Below are 22,562 nucleotides of genomic sequence, written 5' to 3'. Positions count from 1 at the left end.
ACAGCGATAGCTCGCGCAACCGCACAGCCGTTGTTGCAGCTAACTGTTTGGCCAAAATGTCTAAAGGCAATAGATGCAGCATGACATTAAGGAAATCTGTTCCTGTCATACTGAATGCGCCTGAGATACACAAGTACGCCTTACGCTGAACTTTATCTAAACCTGTCGGTTGCTGAAGTGCCGGCCACCAGACTAACACCATAAAGCATTATAGGTATAACCACTGCCGCGTATAGCCAATGCACAATTTTCGGTTCTAGTCCCCACCTTTTTGCACCAATACAAAGCTACAGTGGCTTATCTCGCTCTTTCTTCAATATTAAGCCTAAATCAGCTTCTTGTCCAAGGTATTTTGTACACTCACCAAAGGGAATTTCAATACCCCCTAAGGATATGGGCTTAACCGCGGTAGTTTTGCGATCTTTGCAGTACATGACTAATTCTGTCTTTGCAGGATTTACTCCAAGACAATTCTCTTTCGCCCATTTCTCGGTCATCCGGAGGGTTCTCTGTATAACATATCTGATTGTGGATGGAAATTTCCTCTGACTGCTAGCACACAAAAAAAAAATTTTTATGGTTCAATCACGAAATTAATTGATCCAATTAATTTTTTAATTGAAATGTCTTCAATCACAGAAATGATAGTATCAATTAAAAAATTAATTGAAGGCCAATTAAAAAATTAATTGATCCAATTAAAAAATTAATTGATACTATTAATTTTTGTGATTGATTTTTGTTTCAATTAAATTTTTAATTGAATATTTTTTAATACTCAATTAAAAATTTAATTGGAAAATTTTTCGTGAAATTTTTTTCTGTGAGGGCCACATCGTCTGCGTATGCCACCACTCTTATCCTTAATTTTCTAGGGAAACCAGAAGGTTGTTTATAGCAACATTCCAAAGAAGAGGTATTCATTGGCAGATAGTGAGCTTTCAATAAAGCTGACTAGTTCATGCAAAGCGGTCTCAGTAGACCTGAATTGCCCAAAGCTATTTAACGCCCATTTTATTCTAGATTCCGATACAATTTCCTCGATAGGAAATGACCGCTGAACCACTGTGGCACCGCCAGAACATGGTTCAAACGTCGGATTTCCAAGGAAAATATGTGTCCAATAGTACCCCCAGCGTCTCCTCACTGGACGTTGTCCAATTGCCCTCCGATGTTTTAATGAAACCTGGAGCGGAGTTAGTGGATGCTAGTACCTTCCGTAGTCTGGAAGCCTCGGACGTATTCTCAATACTGCTGCAGTAAACATTCCAAGAGTTATGCTCAGATTCTTCTTGTAAGCGTCCCAATCCTCAGGAGCTCTGGTGGACTTTGCTTTGTTAAAGAGCTGCCTGCAGGATTTCCTCCTATTACTTAACTCCGTAGACCACCAAGGTGGTCGATTTTTCCCCCTTGGCTTCCCTCTAGGGCATGCAGCTTTCAGTGAGATGTTGAAGGCCTTAGTAATACACTCCACTGCGTGTTTGATATCTTGCACAATGTCCATATATGTCTCTGGTATTTCCGGTATCATCATATCGAACGAATCCCATAAACCATAAACAAATTGTGACTTTTTCTGGATGCATTGGTAGCATCTGCAATGTTGCTTGCTGATCTTCACTCCAAAATCGACATTCCTGCTTATCTGTACTGTATCCATCTTTCTTTGTAATACGATTCATGGTAAAATTTAAGACTAAAATGAAGATGTTTGAAACAGAAGACAAACGTGCGTCCGACGGTCATCCGTTCTTTTATAGAATTTTATATGAAAATGTATGTTTACATTTTTTATATCATCCACCAGAAGATGGGGGTATACTAAATTTGTATACCGTTTGAAACACATCGGTCGGGATGAAATTCCATCATTCCCGCCAACTTTCAAACGAAAAAGCCATCGACTTTAAAATGTGTACATGTAGTTGTTATTGATGTAGTCTGGATGCTAATGCAAATGGTCATATCGGTAAATGTTTAAGTATAGCCTATATATAAAGCGACTCCCTAATTTGACTTCCGGATCCTCCTTGGAAGAGCAAATTTCATCCGACCTGAGTAAAATTTGATACACGCTAGTATGTGTCCTCCAAAAACCGTGCAATAATTGGTTCTTATCGGTCCATAATTATATGTAGAACACATATAAACCGATGCCCATGGTCCTCCCTAGCATCTTCGAGGAGGAAATTTCATTCAATCCAATTGAAATTTGATACTTGATGTTAGTATAATGAAATGCATATTGGATCTTCGGAATCTCTTGGAAGAGCAAAATTCATCCGATCCGGTTGAAATTTGGTAAGTGATGTCAGTATAAGCTCAGTAACAACATCGCACCACACACAAAACATTATTTTCGGATTCATTTACGAAATTAATCGATCGAATTAATTTTTAATTAAAACGTCTTCAATCACAGAAATGATTGTATCAATCACCGAAGTAAATTACACAATTAATTGATCAAATTAAAAAATTAATTGATACTATTAATTTTTTTGATTGATTGATCAGCGAAGAACAATACTTCGATTGATGACTCTGGTACAATTTCTTTGGAATAAATTCTCAAACTTATGCAAAAAATCCCTCATTTTTTAATTTACGCTCCCAATATTTATCTTATTTTATTATTATTTATACTATCTTTACACACACTGTGCCACAAACTTCAATTCTAACACAAAATGTCAAATGTTGACAATAAATTCACCTGAACACATGTTGCTATCGAGCAACTGCACAAATATTGGTGGCCTATTGTTTTCCATTTTTTGGCCGTTAGAATTTTTTTTTCCACAAAACAAAAACCGAATTTTAAATAAGACCATTGTCATATAATATCGAACAACATGAACCATCAGTGAGAAAAGTTAGATGGAAAGAGAATATCTTTTTCATCAACATTAATTGGTCGTCGTCGTGGTGGCAGTCGGCAAGAGATAGCTGAAATATATGCAAACACATATGATATGCCACTTGTTTTGTCCCCACCCTCTCTTTCAACCGTGGATAATGGACTGGGGAGTTATGGTGGAGGCTTCTTGATATTTTTCTATTGCGCAGCCAAGTGAATTTTTTGTTTTAATAAAATATTTGACATCACAAAAAAAGTTAAAACGCCATAAATTTAATACAGGCCGGAAGCATATAAAGATGGCAACAGTGATAATTCCACACTATGTAGAGAGGCATAGTGGCGTGTATTTATCACTGGACTTTTTGTGGCCTGTGTCATATCAACGTTATTGATGGCCATAAAATTGGGCTCATAAAATGCAGGATTTACATCACCATAAACGATTCGTGATACATCACTTATCACATGACAAACCCTGACCAATTCCCCAGCTAAAAGGAAATGAGAAAAGTTTTTTAATATGGAAAAATTCATTTAAGTAAAAGTTTCAATACAGATATATTTGCTACATTAGCCCAGAAGATGATGTTAGTTAATGATGCTGAATATGGAATATCTCATTATGGTTGAAAATAACACCAGATTCCATATTTCAGTTAAATCGGATGAGTTTATCCTATTGAGGATAAAAATATACACTCATAGAAGTTTTTCTGAGAAAAGTTTTCTTTTGAATTAGGAAAATGCTATAAATATGAATTTGTCTGTTCTTAAAGAAAATATTGTATAACAAAACGGAATTTCCTTTGTCTAAAATTTCGTTCCAGACAAAAGTATTTTTTCTTTGTGTGTAGGGAGCTCAATTTAAAAATCCGGCCATTTTAAATGTTTTATAATTTATTCCGAAAAAATTGTAACTGACTACCCTTTCCCATCTTTCTGGCAAAGTATGGGCGATTACCCACATTGAAAGAAGAATTTTCTTTTCTGAGGAACGAACTTATAGCGAAATTTTCTTTTAACGCAAAGAAAATTTCTTTAAAAGGAAATAAAAAATATTAGAAACAATTTTTGCATCGTTTATCATAAATTCTGGTTTATTTACTATTAAGTAAAAATACTTTAAAAGAAATGGGAATTTCTTTTGTCTAAAATTCCGCTTCATATGAAAGTATTTTTTTTTTGTTTTTTGAGTGCATTATTTGACTTTCTCAAAAGAACGAACATACTGATCCACCAGGCCATCTTAGTATTTCCAAATAACTTTTTACGAACTCATAAAAATATTGGTCTCAGACCACAGAATATATATATATATTCTGTGTCCCGGTGAAATTCTGAGTCGATCTGGCGATGTCCGTCCGTTGAAATCACGCTTATTTCCAAATAAGCTATCCACGTGAAACTTGACACAAGTAATTATTATAGATGTAGGTCAGATGGTGATGACCCATTTACAATACCATCCAAACACTTTTAGGTATAGCTCCCATAAACTTGGAGGAGCAAATTTCATCAGATCCGGCTGAAATTCTGTGGTGAAAAGTACATAAGATTTCATGGTGAAGGGTAAATACACTGCAAGAAGAATTTTCTTCTCTGAGGAACGAGGTTTTAGACAAACAAAGTTTTCTTTTGGCGCTAAAGAAATTTCTTTAAAGGTAATTAAAAAGAATTAGAGACAATCCTTGAATCGCATATCATAAATTTGAGTTTAGTTGATCTAAACGAAAATACTTTATAAAAAATTTCGTTCCTGAGGAAAGTATTTTTTGTTTGGGTGTAAGACGCGGCCTACTTACTACCGTATATACTTGTTTCGCTTGGGATTGTCGTAGTGCATCTACTTATGATCACCAGTAATGATTAGAGTGATCAAAAAGCCGTTTTTTTTAAATCGACTTTTCTTGGTTTTGAAAAACCAGATTTTTTTGGCAAAACCGGCATAACCAGTTCAACTGGTTTTCATAAAATAACTTAATTTTGAAAGGTAAATCTAATTTAATTGCCACAAAAAACCAATGGAAACAATTAAGGAAAGTCTAAAGTTGGGCGGGGCCGACTATATTATACCCTGCACCACTTTGCAGATCTAAATTTTCGATACCATATCACATCCGTCAAATGTGTTATAAAGGTTTGTCCCAAATACATACATTTAAATATCACTCGATCTGGACAGAATTTGATAGACTTCTACACTGTTAGAAAAATATGTTTTTCATATGTTCCGATATAAACAAAATGTGTTTCGGGCACAATTTTAAAACACAATATATTTAAGTGCAAACATGTAATGTTCCTAAACTAACACTAAATGTTTGGGACATCTATTTTAATATGTTAGAATATATTATGTTTGGGGCATGAATGTTTCATAAAAATCATATGTGTGAATGCAAACATATATAAATTTACAAATTTCGACTAAACATACATATGTTGTGATATTTTATTCAAAGCGACAGAGAGAGTATAGAGAAAGAAATAGAGATGGAAACCGGGAGAGTTGACGAAAGATATCAACATAACACAGTTTCGGAAAACTGTTTTATGATAAGGCCAAAAATTTGATATGCTCAAGTCTAAATATTATTTAATTTGAATAAAGAGAATAGACATTCGGAACCAAAAGAATAGACATTTGAAAAACAAACAGCATATGTTTTCGCCTTGGGAGCAGCATTTTATGTATGTGTGGACATGTGTTTTGTTAATCATTTAGGCATTATGGGCACATTTTTTTTGTTGGTTCGTTAAAAGAAATCAGGGGTCTTCATAAAAATAACGAAAGGGCAAGTGAACACAAGTGAACTCACTATTTCACTAAAGCCAATTTAACTTTCGTTTAGTTCATGGAATAATTATGTTTGGAGAAAGTTTCCTCTACTCTAATAATTTTTTGTGTACGTTAGTTAAATTAACTAATAACGAGGAAAAAAATATACACAAATGAAGGATTTTGCAATTTTTAACTCCAATTTTTTCCTTCAAACTACAAAATTTTCTTTAACAAGTGAAAAAACTTAATTATGTCTAATAAATTTTCTTGAATTTGTCGAAAAATATTTACTTATTTTTATGATATCGGCGTGATGCCAGCGTTTGTTATACTGTTTAGTTAAAATTTTCTAAAAATATTCAAAATTTTCTAAAATTAACCGAAATTTTTCTTCCTGGTGGGTTCACTGTTTTTTCAGTGTAGTTTTTAGAGTTGGGACAGTGAAATGAAATAAGGAGGAAATAGTGAAAAATTACACAGCAAAACGTATAAAAACAAAGTTTAGTTCCTCTCTATTAATAAGTAGTTCACGAGGAGTTGATGGACACCTTCAAATATAAAAGCGGGCATTAAGTTCGAGTTTTGCAGCTAAAACAATTTAAAAAGTTTATTTTCTTTAAAATAAATTATTAAAGAAAAATTAGAGCGATGGTGTTAAATGCTACTAAAAAACTGTTCACGCCTAAATAAATTTAAGTTTATGTTATAAAATTATTTATGTATGTTTATACTCGTCTCTACGTTCTTCTTTTGTTAGATTTTAAAGTTTTGTACCAAAAACAGTTTTTTGTTACAAAATTGTTATTTTTGCAATAAAAAAATAATATTTTAAAAAGCAAAAGCAGTCAATTTCGTGTATATCAAGCACTGTTACTGACTATAAATCTTTAGTAACCCACATTTCAAAGTTTCATTATAAAAATTTAATATAGTATAAATATAAATGTGTAAATTAAAAAAAAGTGTTCGGTCGGAGCAGGGATTGAACCCACGACCCTTTGCATGCAAGGCAGACATGCTAACCACCGCTCCACGTGGCAAACAAATGTATGTTTCTGTTAAATAATGTTATGTTTGCATGGGCTCGTGGGCGCTGCAAACTATGCTATATAAATGTAACTTATAACGATAATTATCTACTGGTGACTATAACAGCTACGTAGTCCAGTGGATAGTGTGTTGGCTTACAAACTGTATGGTCCTCGGTTCGATTCTCCGTGCAGGCGAAAGGTAAAATTTAAAAAAAAATATAAAAGTGAATAATTTCTTCAACATTATTTGTATTACAGAAAAAGGTGCCAAAAACTAAAATATTTCGTGGAAGTGAAAATTACGAGTATGTTAGGCAATGAGCACAATCGTCTTTGGGAAAAATTCTTCCAAGCATATAATATTTTTGGGCTCCAAATGCTTCCAAACATATAATATGTTCACATAAAACAAACATATTAATGTTTCGGCAGTATCCAATAATATATGTGCTTCCTGCAAAATATGTTTGGAACATATGTTAAAGAAGCGATTTTTTTTGAGGGTGTACAAAATCTATAGACTCAAAATTTAAGTCGGCTAATGCACTAGGGTGGAACACAATGTTAGTAAAAATATATGGGAAAAATTTTAATCTGAAGCAATTTCAAAGGAAACTTCGCAAAAGTTTATTTCTCTGTGGTCTATTAGTGTAAATCGGGCGAAAGCTATATATGGGAGATATATCTAAATCTGAACAATGCTAATTCTACTCCCTGTGCAAAATTTCAATTAAATCGGAGTAAAAGATTGGCCACTGTGGTCATATGAGTGTAAATCGGGCGAACGATATATATGGAGCTATATCTAAATCTGGACCGATTTCAATAAAATTTGGCACACTTGACTATAGTATTAATTGTTCTTCTTGTGAAAAATTTTAAGCACATTATGCATATCGGGCGAAATATATATATGGGAACTATATCTAAATCTGAACCGATTTCTTCCAGTTCTATTCTGTTCTATTCTGAGCCAAAACACATACTTGTGCCAAATTTGAAGTCGATTGGACTAAAACTGCGACGGACAGACGGACATGGCTATATTGACTCAGGAGCCCACCATGAGCATTTTTGCCAAAGACACCATGTGTCTATCTCGTCTCCTTCTGGGTGTTGCAAACATATGCACTAACTAACTAACACCACGGGAGCCACTGTGGTGCAATGGTTAGCATGCCCGCCTTGCATACACAAGGTCGTGGGTTCGATACCTGCTACGACCGAACACCAAAAAAAGTTTTTCAGCGGTGGATTATCCCACCTCGGTAATGCTGGTGACATTTCTGAGGGTTTCAAAGCTTCTCTAAGTGGTTTCACTGGAATGTGGAACGCCGTTCGGACTCGGCTATAAAAAGGAGGTCCGTTGTCATTGAGCTTAACATGGAGTCGGGCAGCACTCGGTGATAAGAGAGAAGTTCACCACTGTGGTATCTCAATGGACTGAATAGTCTAAGTGAGTCTGATACATCGGGCTGCCACATAACCTAACCTAACCTAACTAATAATACCCTGTTCCACAGTGTGGCGCAAGGTATAAACATATTATGTTAATTTATTAAAAGTTTGACAGATTTTTTTTTTATTTGAATGTACATTGCACCTAATCGGAAGGGTTTTTATTGCTGTTTATTAAAATACCCATATACGTTTGTCTAAATTATACATTAAATGATCAATTTTACAATGGAAATATACAATCCGAAAGAGGCCTTGAAACCACCGGTTCTGCTGGTCCACCGATAATGGGAATTTCACGAAAACCAACCATTGGTGTAAGAAAATAAAACGGTCGACCGGTTTTGACCACCCTAGTAACGATACGATGCACAACACTTTTCCTTTGCTGCCTTGGAACAGCTGTTCACAAGCTCCCCGCAAATCCAAATGCTATAAGTGTATATTGGAATTTGTGATAAAATATTTTCAAGTCTTATCCAAAACATCTTTATGTAGAGATTCAAGTTTAAAAAAAAAATCTAGACAATTTGATTTTAAGTTTATTTGTTTAGATTGAAATGCGAAATTAATGCAGCAAATGCTTAAATGGTTATTTTTTTCTTCTGTATATATTATTCTTCATAAATTGTCGGCCCGATGAAGAATCGAACCACGGAGATTCGTTTTGTAAGCATGTATTTTTTTGTGTTTTATAAACACACAAATGTCGCTATAGTTATCAGTAACAAAGACAATTAAAGAAGAAGACATGAATTGGGCTTTGATAGTGTTAGTGCTAAGAACCAGAGATTAGCCCCATACTTGTAGGAAAAGCGCTTCGAACTTACTGGTTTGATACAGACAATTTTTATTTTGCTATTTTCTCAAAAGTTCCTGCCAATTTCTGTGTCGTTTGCACTAAATTATTAATTAAATGTTTCATGAAGTGTTTTCGTTCTTTTAAAAGTTAAAAAAATTGCTAAAATAAGAGAATTAGGTTTTGTTACGAATGCAAAATGAAAAGAGAAACCGAAAAAAAGTTGCAACTTCTCAACGAACATGTATGGGGCTAATCTCTGGTTCTTGAGAAAAAAGAATAACAACATGCCCAATTCATGTCTTCTTCTTTAATTGTCTTTGATCAGTAACTCATACAAACAAACTGATCTATTTACAGACCAGTGTGTAATGCACACACAAAGCTCATGTAAACAAACACCGTTTAAAGCAAACAAACAACTTAAGTTGCAAAAGTTCGATGATCCTTTTGTTACAAACTATACAACTTTTGTATAAAACAATATCGGAAATGTAATTTTGTTGCAAAATATATTGTTGCAAAATTTCGGAAAGCGGAATTTAAGATGAGTATGTGAACTTTTTACTACGAAACATCAAGTTGTGTCATATTTACGGCGTAAAGCCTTCGGCCTTCGATCTTCAGAAACGAACACGGCTTAATATAATTTTGGTGTGCAAATAATTGTTTTTTTATAAAAATAAAAAAAATTGTATATTGATGAAAGTTTGAACTTTTCGGAAATAAAATAACAAAGTTTTCTGCACGCGTTTTTTTATTTATGTTATTTTATTTTTTGTGCATATATGTCATATACATCAATTGTACTTTTTTCCCTTCGGGGTGTTGCAAATCCGTGCTCAAACTCATGTTAACCAGTTCCGCAATATTAGTGCCGTGTTTAACAAAGATATTATGTGTATATTGTGTATCTAAGACGTGTTTAGATACAGATGTCCTTAATATCATTTTTCATCTATTGGTTGTAGATATATTAGCAAACCAAAATGCCTGTCGCATCAACAGCACAGTTCGTAGATTTCTAGGAAATCAAATTACTTACATTTATATACAGATGGCCTTGTAATGAGCCTTGATGGACGTAGTTAGGATTCTGGTGTTTATTCAAAACACCTGATACATTGTCTCTCATTCCATTTCCTTTTGTAATTACATTTTATATTCTTTCTGACTCAAACTTTAATTTTGTACAGCATTTTTTTCTGTTTTGCTTGGTTTTAATGAATTTGCCTTTGGTACAAAAACTTTCTTGGAAATATTATCTACTATCAACTACTTAACGCACTCCATTTAATGTTCATTTATTTACAGTTCTTTATATTTCATGTGGCTCGTGGCCCCTTTGTGGAGGAATTCTACCAATGTGTGACGCATGGCTTTTACACGGCCGAATGGCAGGAGCAACTTTACGCAACATTTACGCTAGTTTTTACATTCCTGTTGCCACTATGTATCCTCTTTGGAACGTACATGTCAACATTTCGCACCATTTCGAGTAAGTATAAAATGTACAGATCAGATACATCCACCCCCCTACCACCACTTAAATCGGCAGGCATTGGTTGGAAACAGCTTGTCTGATTAAAATGATATGAAATATGCAAGTAAAAATCGAATCTCACGGAAATCAATTCACTTGTTGACAAGTGTTGGTAGTTACAAATGAAAATTGTTAACGTAATATTATATAATGATTTTTCAGTTTAAGTATTTTATTTTTATTGCAATTAATAATTGTTTAAGCTTTAAGGTTGGTACTCTGCTCCTTTTTTCCACTAAAGCTTCACATTAAAAGAGTAAATATTATATATATGAAAACAACCCTATATTAGTAAAATCTTAGATGGAAAAGTTCCAACGCATTGATATCGTGACATTTTGCCTTTTAAAATTATTTGATTTGAAAAAACTAACTGTGAAAATAAGCTGGTTTTCGGCGCAGAAACCGACCCTTGTATTTACTTCTATGGACAAATAAAAAATAAGACACTTGATGAATAGAGTCAATGAAAAGATAATGTCAGACTAACTATTCACGTTTCAAATATTACAAAAATGCACATATGGATTTCAAATTTTGATCACATAGTGTATATAGCGTCAGAAGATCTTATAGAGTTCCACCTTGATTTGCTTCAAGTTGTGCACAAAGATGACTTTATTGAAAGCAGTGGGTGCTAAAGTAGTCAAAGAAGGCTAAAATCCCTTTTCCATTCTGCAGGAAGTTGAAGTCGATTACAGGTTCTTCGCCTTCTATTATAGAGAGCGAAGAGCATTTTCTCACAAGTGCCTTTTACTGATATTAATATTGGTTTCTTAAAACATTTACACGAAATCTGAATTGCTTTCTCCTCGGAATTTGAAAACGGTACTCAAGAGTCTTGTCCTCATTACATTACAAATAGTGAAATATTTTTCACAAAATATGTCTCGATGTCTGCCACAATATACAAAATATTAGTATATTATCTCAAATAAACGAGGTTTCAGTAGTAACTGTAGATTGCCTTGTAGAAAATTCCTCGAAGACCGCAATAAGTGTTTTAAAAAAAATTCGAGCAGGTAACGCTCGTAAGGATTCAAGAGTGCACAACGTAGTTCTCATATATATGAGTCAGAGCTATCCATAGCTCTGATCATATATTCCTTGTTTGGAAGAACCTACACACAATTAAAAACAAAAAATATCAATTTACTCGGAAAATCAATAAACGTTTTAAAATAAAATTGTTACAAATTTTTCTTACGGAGTAGTCGTATGAACTTTGTGTGTACTAAAAAGTTGTTCATAATTTTATAGGCTACATTTCTTACCTTGATTGTTTGCAAAATTTTCAAAAGTTCATGCGCTGTAGTCGGAAAACCGAAAAAGAGGTCCTTTTTTGGGGGTTTGAGCATGAAGATGACAATTTTCCTACATAAAATATACAGCATTTTTGTTTGCCTAATCAAGAGCTAAAATCGCACCATTTTTCGAGGTATTTGTAGCCATTACTTTAAAAATGGGGGGCCACGCCCATTTTTCTAAAATCCATTTTTGTATAACTACAAATATACTCACCAAATTTTGTGAAGCTAACTTGGTGGGAAGTATTTTTCGCCGCTAAAATCATGATTTCGCCCATAGTGCACTGTTTCCAATATTTCTTGGAATCGGATGTCTACCAGTCGAGTGTCGGCAATTAATGCAGAGGCTCCTTCACTAAAAAGCTTAAAGTTCTGAAATGATTGTTGTTCTAAGTTCGAGCTTGTTGTTATAAGTTCGAGCAAGACAAGACCGACGTGATATTTGCTGCCTACACTGCTACTATTTTAGCTATGTCGCACACTGAAAAAAGCATGCCCGTTTCCAAAGATTTTGTCTTTACTTTAAAAATTTTGGTATTGATTCCGAGCCAATGAAGCGGAGAATACAAGTAAGGATACTTTTAAGACACAATTCTCCTTTAAATTTAGGTTTTGTGTTATTGCCTCTAGGAAGCAAATTAAAATTTTTCGTTTTTATACCCTCCACCATAGGATGGGGGTATATTAACTTTGTCATTTCGTTTGTAACACATCGAAATATTGCTCTAAGACCCCATAAAGTATATATTCTGGGTCGTGGTGAAATTCTGAGTCGATCTGAGCATGTCCGTCCGTCCGTCCGTATGTTGAAATCACGCTAACTTCCGAACGAAACAAGCTATCGACTTGAAACTTGGCACAAGTAGTTGTTATTGATGTAGGTCGGATGGTAGCAAATGGGCCATATTGGTCCACTTTTACGTATAGCCCCCATATAAACGGTCCCCCAAATTTGGCTTGCGAATCCTCTAAGAGAAACAAATTGCATCCGATCCGGCTGAAAATTGGTACATGGTGTCACCATATGATCTCTAACAACCATGCAAAAATTGGTCCACATCGGTCCATAATTATATATAGCCCCCATATCGGGGGATCGGTTTCCCCGATTTGGCTTTCGGAGCCTCTAAGTGAAACAAATTTCACCCGATCCGGCTGAAATTTGGTACATGGTGTTAGTATATGGTCTGTAATGACCATGCAAAAAATGGTCCACATCGGTCCATAATTATATATAGCCCTGATATAAATCGATCCCCAGATTTGACCTCTGGTGCTTTTTGGAGAAGCAAAATTCATCCGATCTGGTTGAAATTCGATACGTGGTGGTAGTATATGATATTTAACAGCCATGCCAAGAGTGGTCCATATCAGTCCATAATCATACACGGATGAAAAAGACTGTTTTTCATATGTTTGGCTATAAACATTATATGTTTGGAACACAAATTTTTAAACACAATATTTTTGAGTGCAAGCATATAATGTTCATAAACTAGCATAACATGTTTGAGACATATATGTTAATATGTTAGAACATATTATGTTTGGGACATAAAATGTTTGTAAATATAATATGCTTGGATGCAAACATATATTAATTTAGAAATAGCCTATAAACATATATGTGTTTAGTAGCATGGAGCGCTATTTAACAGGGAGCGATATTGAATTAAGTTGGTGGTTGTTGCTTGTTATTACAAAATTAACATTTTATTTTTCCTTGGGCAATTGATCAGCTACTTCTTTGATCCTTACAAACTGTGTGGTCCGCTGTTCGAATCCCCGTCCGGCAAAAGGTAAAATTAAAATAAAAAAATCATAAAATTGAATAATTTCTTCTACAATGTTTGTATTACAGAAAAAGGTGCTAAGAACTAAAAAATCTCGTGGAAGTGAGAAAGATGTCGGGGAATATACAATTGGGCAGAAACAAAATTTTGAGCATTCAGGTCCAAAGCACCTATATTACCTGTTTATCTTCATAATTCATTATGATTGTAAATATATAAATAAATAAATAAAATTTTGAGCACAATATTGTTGGGGAGAATTTTTTTTTAAGCATATAATATTTTTGGGTGCAAAATGCTTCCAAACATATTATATGTTCACATAATAACATATTGTTTTTTGAAAGACAACATTATTGAATTTGGATGCAAAAATACAAAATGTTTGGAACTTAGACTACCCAAACACATATTGTTTAGACCAATATGCTTTCAAACATATTATATATTGGAAGAGATCAAACATATAAATGTTTGGGCAATACCCAAAAATATATATGCTTGAAGCAAAATATGTTTGGGAGTATATGTTACAGAAGCGATTTTTTGTGAGCGTGTATATAGCCCCCATATAAACCGATTCCGAGATTTGGTTTTGGATCCTCTTGGAGGAGCAAATTTCAGCCGAGTCAGTTGAAATTTGGTACATTGTGGTAGTATATGGCCGTTAACAACCATGCTTAACTAGATCAATATCGGTCTATAGTTATATATAGCCCTCAGATAAATCGATCCCCAACCACACAAAAATTGGTCCATATGAAGTTCATAATTGTATAGAGCCCCCATATAAGCGACCCCCATATTTCAATTCGGGCTCTCTACCACGTATGGACTAACTCACAATTTAGAAAACGATGTTAAGAAGTTTTAAGATACCACAACCCAAGTAATTCGATTGTGGATGACAGTCTTTCGTAGAAGTTTCTACGCAATCCATGGTGGAGGGTACACAAGATTCGGCCTGGCCGAACTTACGGCCGTATATACTTGTTTCAGCTTTTTTTCTTCATATGCTATCAAAGTCCTTTTAAAACAAATCACCGACAACTTTATTTTCGAAATTCAGACTCGACTTCCAGTAGAAATTATGCTATGTTTGAAGTAAAAACGTCTTTAAAATAAAGTGTTGAAAAACATGTTCTATTTTTGAACGATTTTTTGCTTTGTAGTCAAGATGCAAAAAGACAACAAATTTAAAGACAAATTCATTAATTTTAAAGAATTTTTCTGATTTTTTAAAGTCAAGTTGACCTTACCCCATTTCTTTCATGTTATCATACCCATTTTTAAGACAAATCACTTAATTATAAGGACAATACGACTTCATCGAAAAGTTTATCGACTTTTAGACAAAGAAACAAACTTTATATTAGAGAAATGCGTCTTTTATGCAAAGCAAAATTTGCATTCGTATTTTAAGGACATGGAATCTTTGGCCTCACGACAATATTTTTTTCAGTGCACATTTACATTGGTCTTCCAATACGAAATTGTAGGTTTTTCTAAAATAAACCTACTTTTTCTCCCATGGTGGGATCACTTTTTTTGGTGTAAAGTATAGACAGGGTCCGTTTCTCTCACCAAAAACAAAGTGTAAGCTCCAAAGATTCATTTTCGGACAATGTTTTTTGTGGTTTTCGTAGAAATTCAGTCCTTTTGTGTTTTAGCAAATAGAGCAAATTTACCGAAATGCGAAGTTCCGTTCAAATATTCGAAAATAGGGAAAACGAAGTAGAAGGCACTGTTAAACGTGCTCTTAGTGTTCTCTAAATTCAAAATTTTTTCTTAATCTTCAGAACTGTGAACCGTCAATTGACACGGATGGACCACCTATAAAAGATATAGTCTAAAGAGTGAAGCGTTGGTTGTCGAGTCTGAATGTCACATCTGACATTCAGACTCGACAACCAACTAAGACACAGCCGGTACGAATAGTCAAAAATTCATCATAAATTAATTGGAATCTTATAGTAATGAATCAAATTTTTAAAACTACGTGGACGATTTGATAAGTACTTGCAAAGATTTTTGTCTTTACTCTAATGATTTTGGCATTGGAAAGAAGCGGAGAAGTAAGGACAACTTTAAGACACATTTTTCTTTTAATTTTAAGTTTTACGTACTTATAAGCCAATTTTAATTTTTCGTTTTTCGTGTTTTTTTTTCTTCATACACTATCAAAGTCCTTAGAAACGTAGTAACGATAACATAAATTTTGAAATTCCGACCCGACTTCCAGTAGAAATTATGCTATGTTTCAAGTAAAAAACGTCTTTACAATAAAGTGTTGAAAAAACATGTCGTATTTTTATACCCACCACCATAGAATGGTGACGGGGGTATAATAAGTTTGTCATTCCGTTTGTAACGCATCGAAATATCGATTTCCGACTATATAAAGTATATATATTCTTGATCAGGGAGAAATTCTAAGACGATATAACGATGTCCGTCTGTCTGTCTGTCTGTCTGTCTGTCTGTCTGTTGTAATCACGCTACAGTCTTCAATAATGAAGCAATCGTGCTGAAATTTTGCACAAACTCGTCTTTTGTCTGCAGGCAGGTCAAGTTCGAAGATGGGCTACATCGGTACAGGTTTTGATATAGTCCCCATATAAACCGACCTCCCGATTTGGGGTCTTGGGCTTATAGAAATCGTAGTTTTTATCCAATTTGCCTGAAATTTGAAATCTAGAGGTATTTTATGACCATAAAGAGGTGTGCCAAAAATGGTGAGTATCGGTCCATGTTTTGGTATAGCCCCCATATAGACCGATCCCCCGATTTTACTTCTTGGGCTTATAGAAACCGTAGTTTTTATCCAATTTGTCTGAAATTGGAAATCTAGAGGTATTTTATGACCATAAAGAGGTGTGCCAAAAATGGTGAGTATCGGTCCATGTTTTGGTATGGTCCCCATATAAAACGACCTCCCGATGTGGGGTCTTGGGCTTATAGAAATCGTAGTTTTTATCCAATTTGTCCAAAATTAGAAATCTAGAGGTATTTTAGGACCATAAAGAGGTGTGCCGAAAATGGTGAGTATCGGTCCATATTTTGGTATAGCCCCCATATAGACCGATTTCCCGATTTTACTTCTTGGGCTTCTAGAATACGTAGTTTATATACAATTTGCCTGAAATTGGAAATTTATAGATATTTTAGGACTATAAAGAGGTGTGCCACAAGTGGTGAGTATCCGTCCATGTTTTGGTATAACCCCCATATAGACCGATATCCCGATTTTACTTCTTGGGCTTCTAGAATCTGAAGTTTTTATCCAATTTGCCTGAAATTGGAAATCTAGAGGTATTTTCGGGCCATAAAGAAGTGTGCCGAAAACGGTGAGTATCGGTCCATATTTTAGTATAGCCCCCATAAGAAAGATCTCCCGATCTAACTCCTTGGGTTTGTAGAAACCGTAGTTTTTATCCGACTTGCCTGAAATTGTAAATATTCTGGTATTTTAGACTCACAAAAACGTGTATCGGATTAAGTTTCTATCGGTCCATTTCGTAATGCCTCCATATAGACCGACTTCACTTCTTGAGGATGTAGAAGGCGCACTGATCATGAAAATTGCTTGAAGCTCAATGTAAAATTTCCAGATTTTACTTCTACAGATTTAAGATTTCAAATCAAGACGTTATTTTATAATTTTCTTGCACACTTACAAGAGATGTTAATGATTCCTCTAAAACTCAAACAAAAATGGTTCTTATAAATCCAGAATCTGATATAGTCCTCATAGGTGAAATCTTTAAATTTATCTTCGGGAAGTGTCCCCAAGTCCTCAAGCCCTACTGAAATTTCAAAGGAAACCCTAATATTTGGTTCATGGTGGTGGGTATTTAAGGTTCGGCCCGGCCGAACTTACTGCTGTATATACTTGTTTTAACACTTTTTTGCTTTGTAGTCAAGGTGCAAAAAGACAACAAGTTTAAAGACAATTTCAATAATTTTAAGGAATCTAAATTTATTAATCGAGCTTTATGGACAAATTTAGATAAAGGAATGGGAGCCACCGTGGTGCAATGGTTAGCATGCCCGCCTTGCATACACAAGGTCGTGGGTTCGATTCCTGCTTCGACCGAACACCAAAAAGTTTTTCAGCGGTGGATTATCCCACCTCAGTAATGCTGGTGACATTTCTGAGGGTTTTAAAGCTTCTCTAAGTGGTTTCACTGCAATGTGGAACGCCGTTCGGACTCGGCTATAAAAAGGAGGTCCCTTGTCATTGAGCTTAACATGGAATCGGGCAACACTCAGTGATAAGAGAGAAGTTCACCAATGTGGTATCACAATGGACTGAATAGTCTAAGTGAAACTGATACATCGGGCTGCCACCTAACCTAACCTAACCTAGATTAAGGAACTTGATTAATAGAGTCATTGAAATGAAAACGCGAGATACAAATCTTTGTATCTGGCGTTTTGTTTTCAATGACTCTATTAAATTTGTTGGCTAAACAGCGTTTAAAAATAGGACATGTTTATCAATACTTTATTCCAAAGACGTTTTTTACTTGAAATATAGCATAATTTCTACTTGCGGTCGAGTCTAAATTTGGAAATTGAAGTTGTCGTTAACACATTTCTAAAGGACTTTGATAGCACATGAAGAAAAAAGCTGAAAGAAACGAATAAATTAATATTTGTTTCCTATAACCAAGTACTCAAACTTAAATGAGAAATGTGTCTTAAAAGTGTCCTTCCTTCAATTCAGCGCTTCTTTGGCTCGGAATCAAAACCAAAATCATTAGCATAAAGGCAAAGTCTTCGGAAACTGGCATGCTATTTTTCTTTCAGTGTAGTCTACCGACCTGGTAAAACTTCTTAAAAATTCTGCAAGAGTAAAAATAACCCAAACTGTATTGCGAAATATTTTTAATAAAATTTTCACAGGTTTGCTTATTTTAGAGTAATCCCACAATCGTGCAAGACACAATAGGAAAAATCTGCTACTGGCATTATCCCAAATCTATGGGCAATGTGCGAAGCATTTCTAATTTTTGTTCTGTTTTTTTTTTTTTTTTTTTTTTTTTTAAACAAAATAAAACTTTTTTCTGACAAATTTAATAAAGTTTTTTACAATTTCCTCTTTTTCTTCTGTGTGCGTCTATGTGTTTGTTCTTTTTGTCATTTCAGGCAGTGAGAAAATGTTCCAGGGCTCAAAGTTGGCTGCCTACACAAACAAGCCCACAGGGCAAACAAACCGACAACGACTGATACACAAAGCCAAGATGAAGTCCTTGCGCATCTCTGTAGTTATAATAATAGCCTTCCTCATCTGTTGGACGCCCTATAATGTGATGATGTTGATTTTTATGTTTTGGAATCCAGATAAAAGAGTAAGTTGAAGATATCATATGACCAGCACACGCAATTCGAACACACTCAACAAAACGAAATCAAATTTCAAAGGTTGAAAACTTTTGTAATATGAAACCGTATTAATCTCATGAAAAGCTTTTTGTGAGTCGATATGAGGAAGCTATGAAACTCTGCAAAATTTTTGCTATCCTCAAAGCATAATTTTTTTTTATAGAAATTTTAAAAAATGTTTTTTTTTTTTGCTATACGAAATTTTAGACCAACGAACATCGTTTGCCATATTCTGTTTGCTGATAATAAGTCTGTTTGTAAGAAAAATATAGTTTTCATTGTAAATGTTTCATGTCTTTTACGGGATGCCAAAAATATTTATAGATTTTTTCAACAAGGAAAAAAAAGTTTTATATTTAATTTTCACCGTTGGCTTAAAATTGTACATTTAATTATTCATTTATTGGTTTTGAATTAATAAACCAAACTCTATGTCCAATTACAGCATATGTGTTAAAACTGAATAAAATTAGCTTTTTAATATAATCAATAATAGCAACATTTCTTTAAAAATATAAATACAACAATAATGTGTATTGAATATGTATTGTAAATATGTGAGTAGATTTGGTAAAGCTTCCACAAGAGGAGAATGAAAATTCGATTAAATATTATACAGTCTATATTTAATGCTACACGCAAAGAAAAAAAACGTTCGGAAAACGTGTACCGAAAACGTTTTTCTTTTGTTAGAGTTTTTTGAATTGCTTCGAAAATTTTAAACTTTTATCACCTAAAAAAATCGTTTGTTACAAATTTTTTATTTTTTCAATAAAAAAAAATATTTTTGAACTAACAACACAGTCCATTTCGTTTATATCAAGCACTCTTCTTTTTTGACTTTAAGTCCTTAATAAGACACATTTTACAGTTCATAGTAAACATCTAATATAGTAGTATGTAATGTTGAACATATTTTCGGAATCTTTCGAACTAATCTGGAATATATGTAAAAAAAAAAAAACTAAAAAAAACTTTTTGGAGTTCGGTCGAAGCAGGGCTCGAACCCACGACCCTTGGCATACAAGGCGGACGTAGCAACTACTGCTCCACGGTGCCCAACTAAATGTTTGTTATACCCACCACCATAGAATGGTGACGGGGGTATAATAAGTTTGTCATTCCGTTTGTAACACATCGAAATATCGATTTCCGACTATATAAAGTATATATATTCTTGATCAGGGAGAAATTCTAAGACGATATAGCCATGTCCGTCTGTCTGGCTGTCTGTCTGTTGTAATCACGCTACAGTCTTCAATAATAAAGCAATCGTGCTGAAATTTCGCACAAACTCGTCTTTTGTCTGCAGGCAGGTCAAGTTCGAAGATGGGCTTTATCGGTCCAAGTTTTGATATAGTCCCCATATAAACCGACCTCCCGATTTGGGGTCTTGGGCTTATAAAAACCTTACTTTCTATCCAATTTGCCTGAAATTGGAAATCTAGAGGTATTTTAGGACCACAAAGACGTGTGCCAAAAATGGTGAGTATCGGTCCATGTTTTGATATAGCCCCCATATAGACCGATCTCCCGATTATATTTCTAGGGCTTCTACAATCGATAGTTTCTATCCAATTCGCCTGAAATTGGAAATCTAGAAGTATATTAGCACCATAAACAGGTGTGCCAAAAATTGTGACTATCGGTTGATGTTTAGGTATAGCCCCCATATAGACCGATTTCCCTAGTTTACTTCTTGGGCTTCTAGAATCCGTAGTTATTATCCAATTTGGTTGAAATTTGAAATCTAGAGGTATTTTAGGACCATAAAGAGGTGTGCTAAAAACGGTGAGTATCGGTCCAGGTTTTGGTATATCCCCCATATAGACCGATCTCCCGATTTAGGGTCTTGGGCTTATAGAATCCGTAGTTTTTATCCAATTTGCCTGAAATTGGAAATCTAGAAGTATTTTAGAACAATAAAGAGGTGTGCCGAAAATGGTGAGTATCGGTCCATGTTTTGGTATAGCCCCCACATGTTTTGGGAGCCACCGTGGTGCAATGGTTAGCATGCCCGCCTTGCATACACAAGGTCGTGGGTTCGATTCCTGCTACGACCGAACACCAAAAAGTTTTTCAGCGGTGGATTATCCCACCTCAGTAATGCTGGTGACATTTCTGAGGGTTTCAAAGCTTCTCTAAGTGGTTTCACTGGAATGTGGAACGCCGTTCGGACTCGGCTATAAAAAGGAGGTCCCTTGTCATTGAGCTTAACATGGAATCGGGCAGCACTCAGTGATAAGAGAGAAGTTCACCACTGTGGTATCACAATGGACTGAATAGTCTAAGTGAGCCTGATACATCGGGCTGCCACATAACCTAACCTAACCTAGCCCCCATATAGACCTATCCCCAGTTTTTACTTCTTGGGCCTCTAAAATCTATAGTTTTTATCCAATTTGCCTGAAATTAGAAATCTAGAGGTATTTTAAAATCCTAAAGAGGTGTGCTGAAAATGATCAGTATCGGACCATGTTTTTATATAGCCCCCATATAGACCGATCTCCAGATTTTATTCTTGGGCTTATAGAAACCGTAGTTTTTATCTAACTTGCCACAAATTGGAAATCTAGAGATATTTTGGGACCAAAAAAAGGTATACCGAAAAAGGGTGAGTATAGGTTCATGTTTTGATATAGCCATCAGATAGACCGATCTCCCGATATTACTTTTTGGGCTTCTAGAAATCGTTATTGTTGTCCACTTTCCTGAATCGAAAATTTTTAGGAATACAAATAGGTGTGCAAGAAATGATTTTATTTTTTAGGCTTCTAGAATTCGTAGTTTTTATCAAATTTGCCTGAAATGAGAAATCTGGAGGTATTTTAGGACCTTAAATATGAGAGCCGAAAATGGCGTGTATTGGTCCATGTTTTGATTTATCTCCCAAATAGACCGATCTCCCGATTTTACTTCTTGGGCTTTTAGAAACCATAACTTTTATCAAATTTGCATGAAATTTTAAATCTAGAAGTATTTTAGGAACATAAAGAGGTGTGCCGAAAATGGCGAATATCGGTCCATGTGCACTGATAATGAAAATTGCTTAAAACTGAATTAGAGTTTCCAGATTTTACTTCTGGTAATCATTTAAATAATGGGGGTAACAATCTACAGATGTTAGATTTTAAATCAAGGCGTTATTTCATTTTCTTGAACACTTGCACACGATGTTTATGATTACTCTAAAACTCAAACAAATATGGTTCTTATACATCCAGAATCTGATCTAGTCTTCATAGGTAAAATCTTTGAATTCATCTTCGGGAAGTGTACTGGTTGAACTGATCTGCTTGTCACCAAATTCCCTGAAATTTTCACAGGAAACTATAATATTTGATTCATGGTGGTGGGTATTTAAGATTCGGCCCGGCCGAACTTACTGCTTTATATACTTGTTTCTGTTAAATAAAGTTTGTTTAATCGGCTCGTGGGCGCCGCAAGCTATGTTATGCTATATTAATATAACTTATATGGATAGTTAGCTATTGATGCCAATAACAGCTACGTAGCTCAGTAGATAGTGTGCTGGCTTACAAATTGCATGGTCCGCGGTTCGATTCTCCGTCCAGACGAAAGGTAAAATTTAAAAAAT

General features: G+C 34.7%; 1 protein-coding gene across 2 annotated transcripts in view; it reads left to right on the top strand.

The window, feature by feature from the left end:
* Positions 1-22,562, top strand: part of CrzR (corazonin receptor) — a 100,617-nt gene that overhangs the window by 59,514 nt on the left and 18,541 nt on the right. For both annotated transcript variants that reach the window (XM_075308594.1, XM_075308593.1), the window contains exons 3-4: positions 10,248-10,431; positions 18,728-18,930. In XM_075308594.1, coding sequence (XP_075164709.1) covers positions 10,248-10,431; positions 18,728-18,930 — 387 coding nt within the window. The remainder of the gene's footprint in view (positions 1-10,247; positions 10,432-18,727; positions 18,931-22,562) is intronic.

The sequence above is a fragment of the Haematobia irritans genome, chromosome 4 (genome assembly GCF_050003625.1).
Source record: "Haematobia irritans isolate KBUSLIRL chromosome 4, ASM5000362v1, whole genome shotgun sequence".
NCBI classification, from domain to species: domain Eukaryota; kingdom Metazoa; phylum Arthropoda; class Insecta; order Diptera; family Muscidae; genus Haematobia; species Haematobia irritans.
The sequence above is the reverse complement of the archived record's forward strand: the minus strand, read 5'-3'. Positions and strand labels throughout refer to the sequence as shown.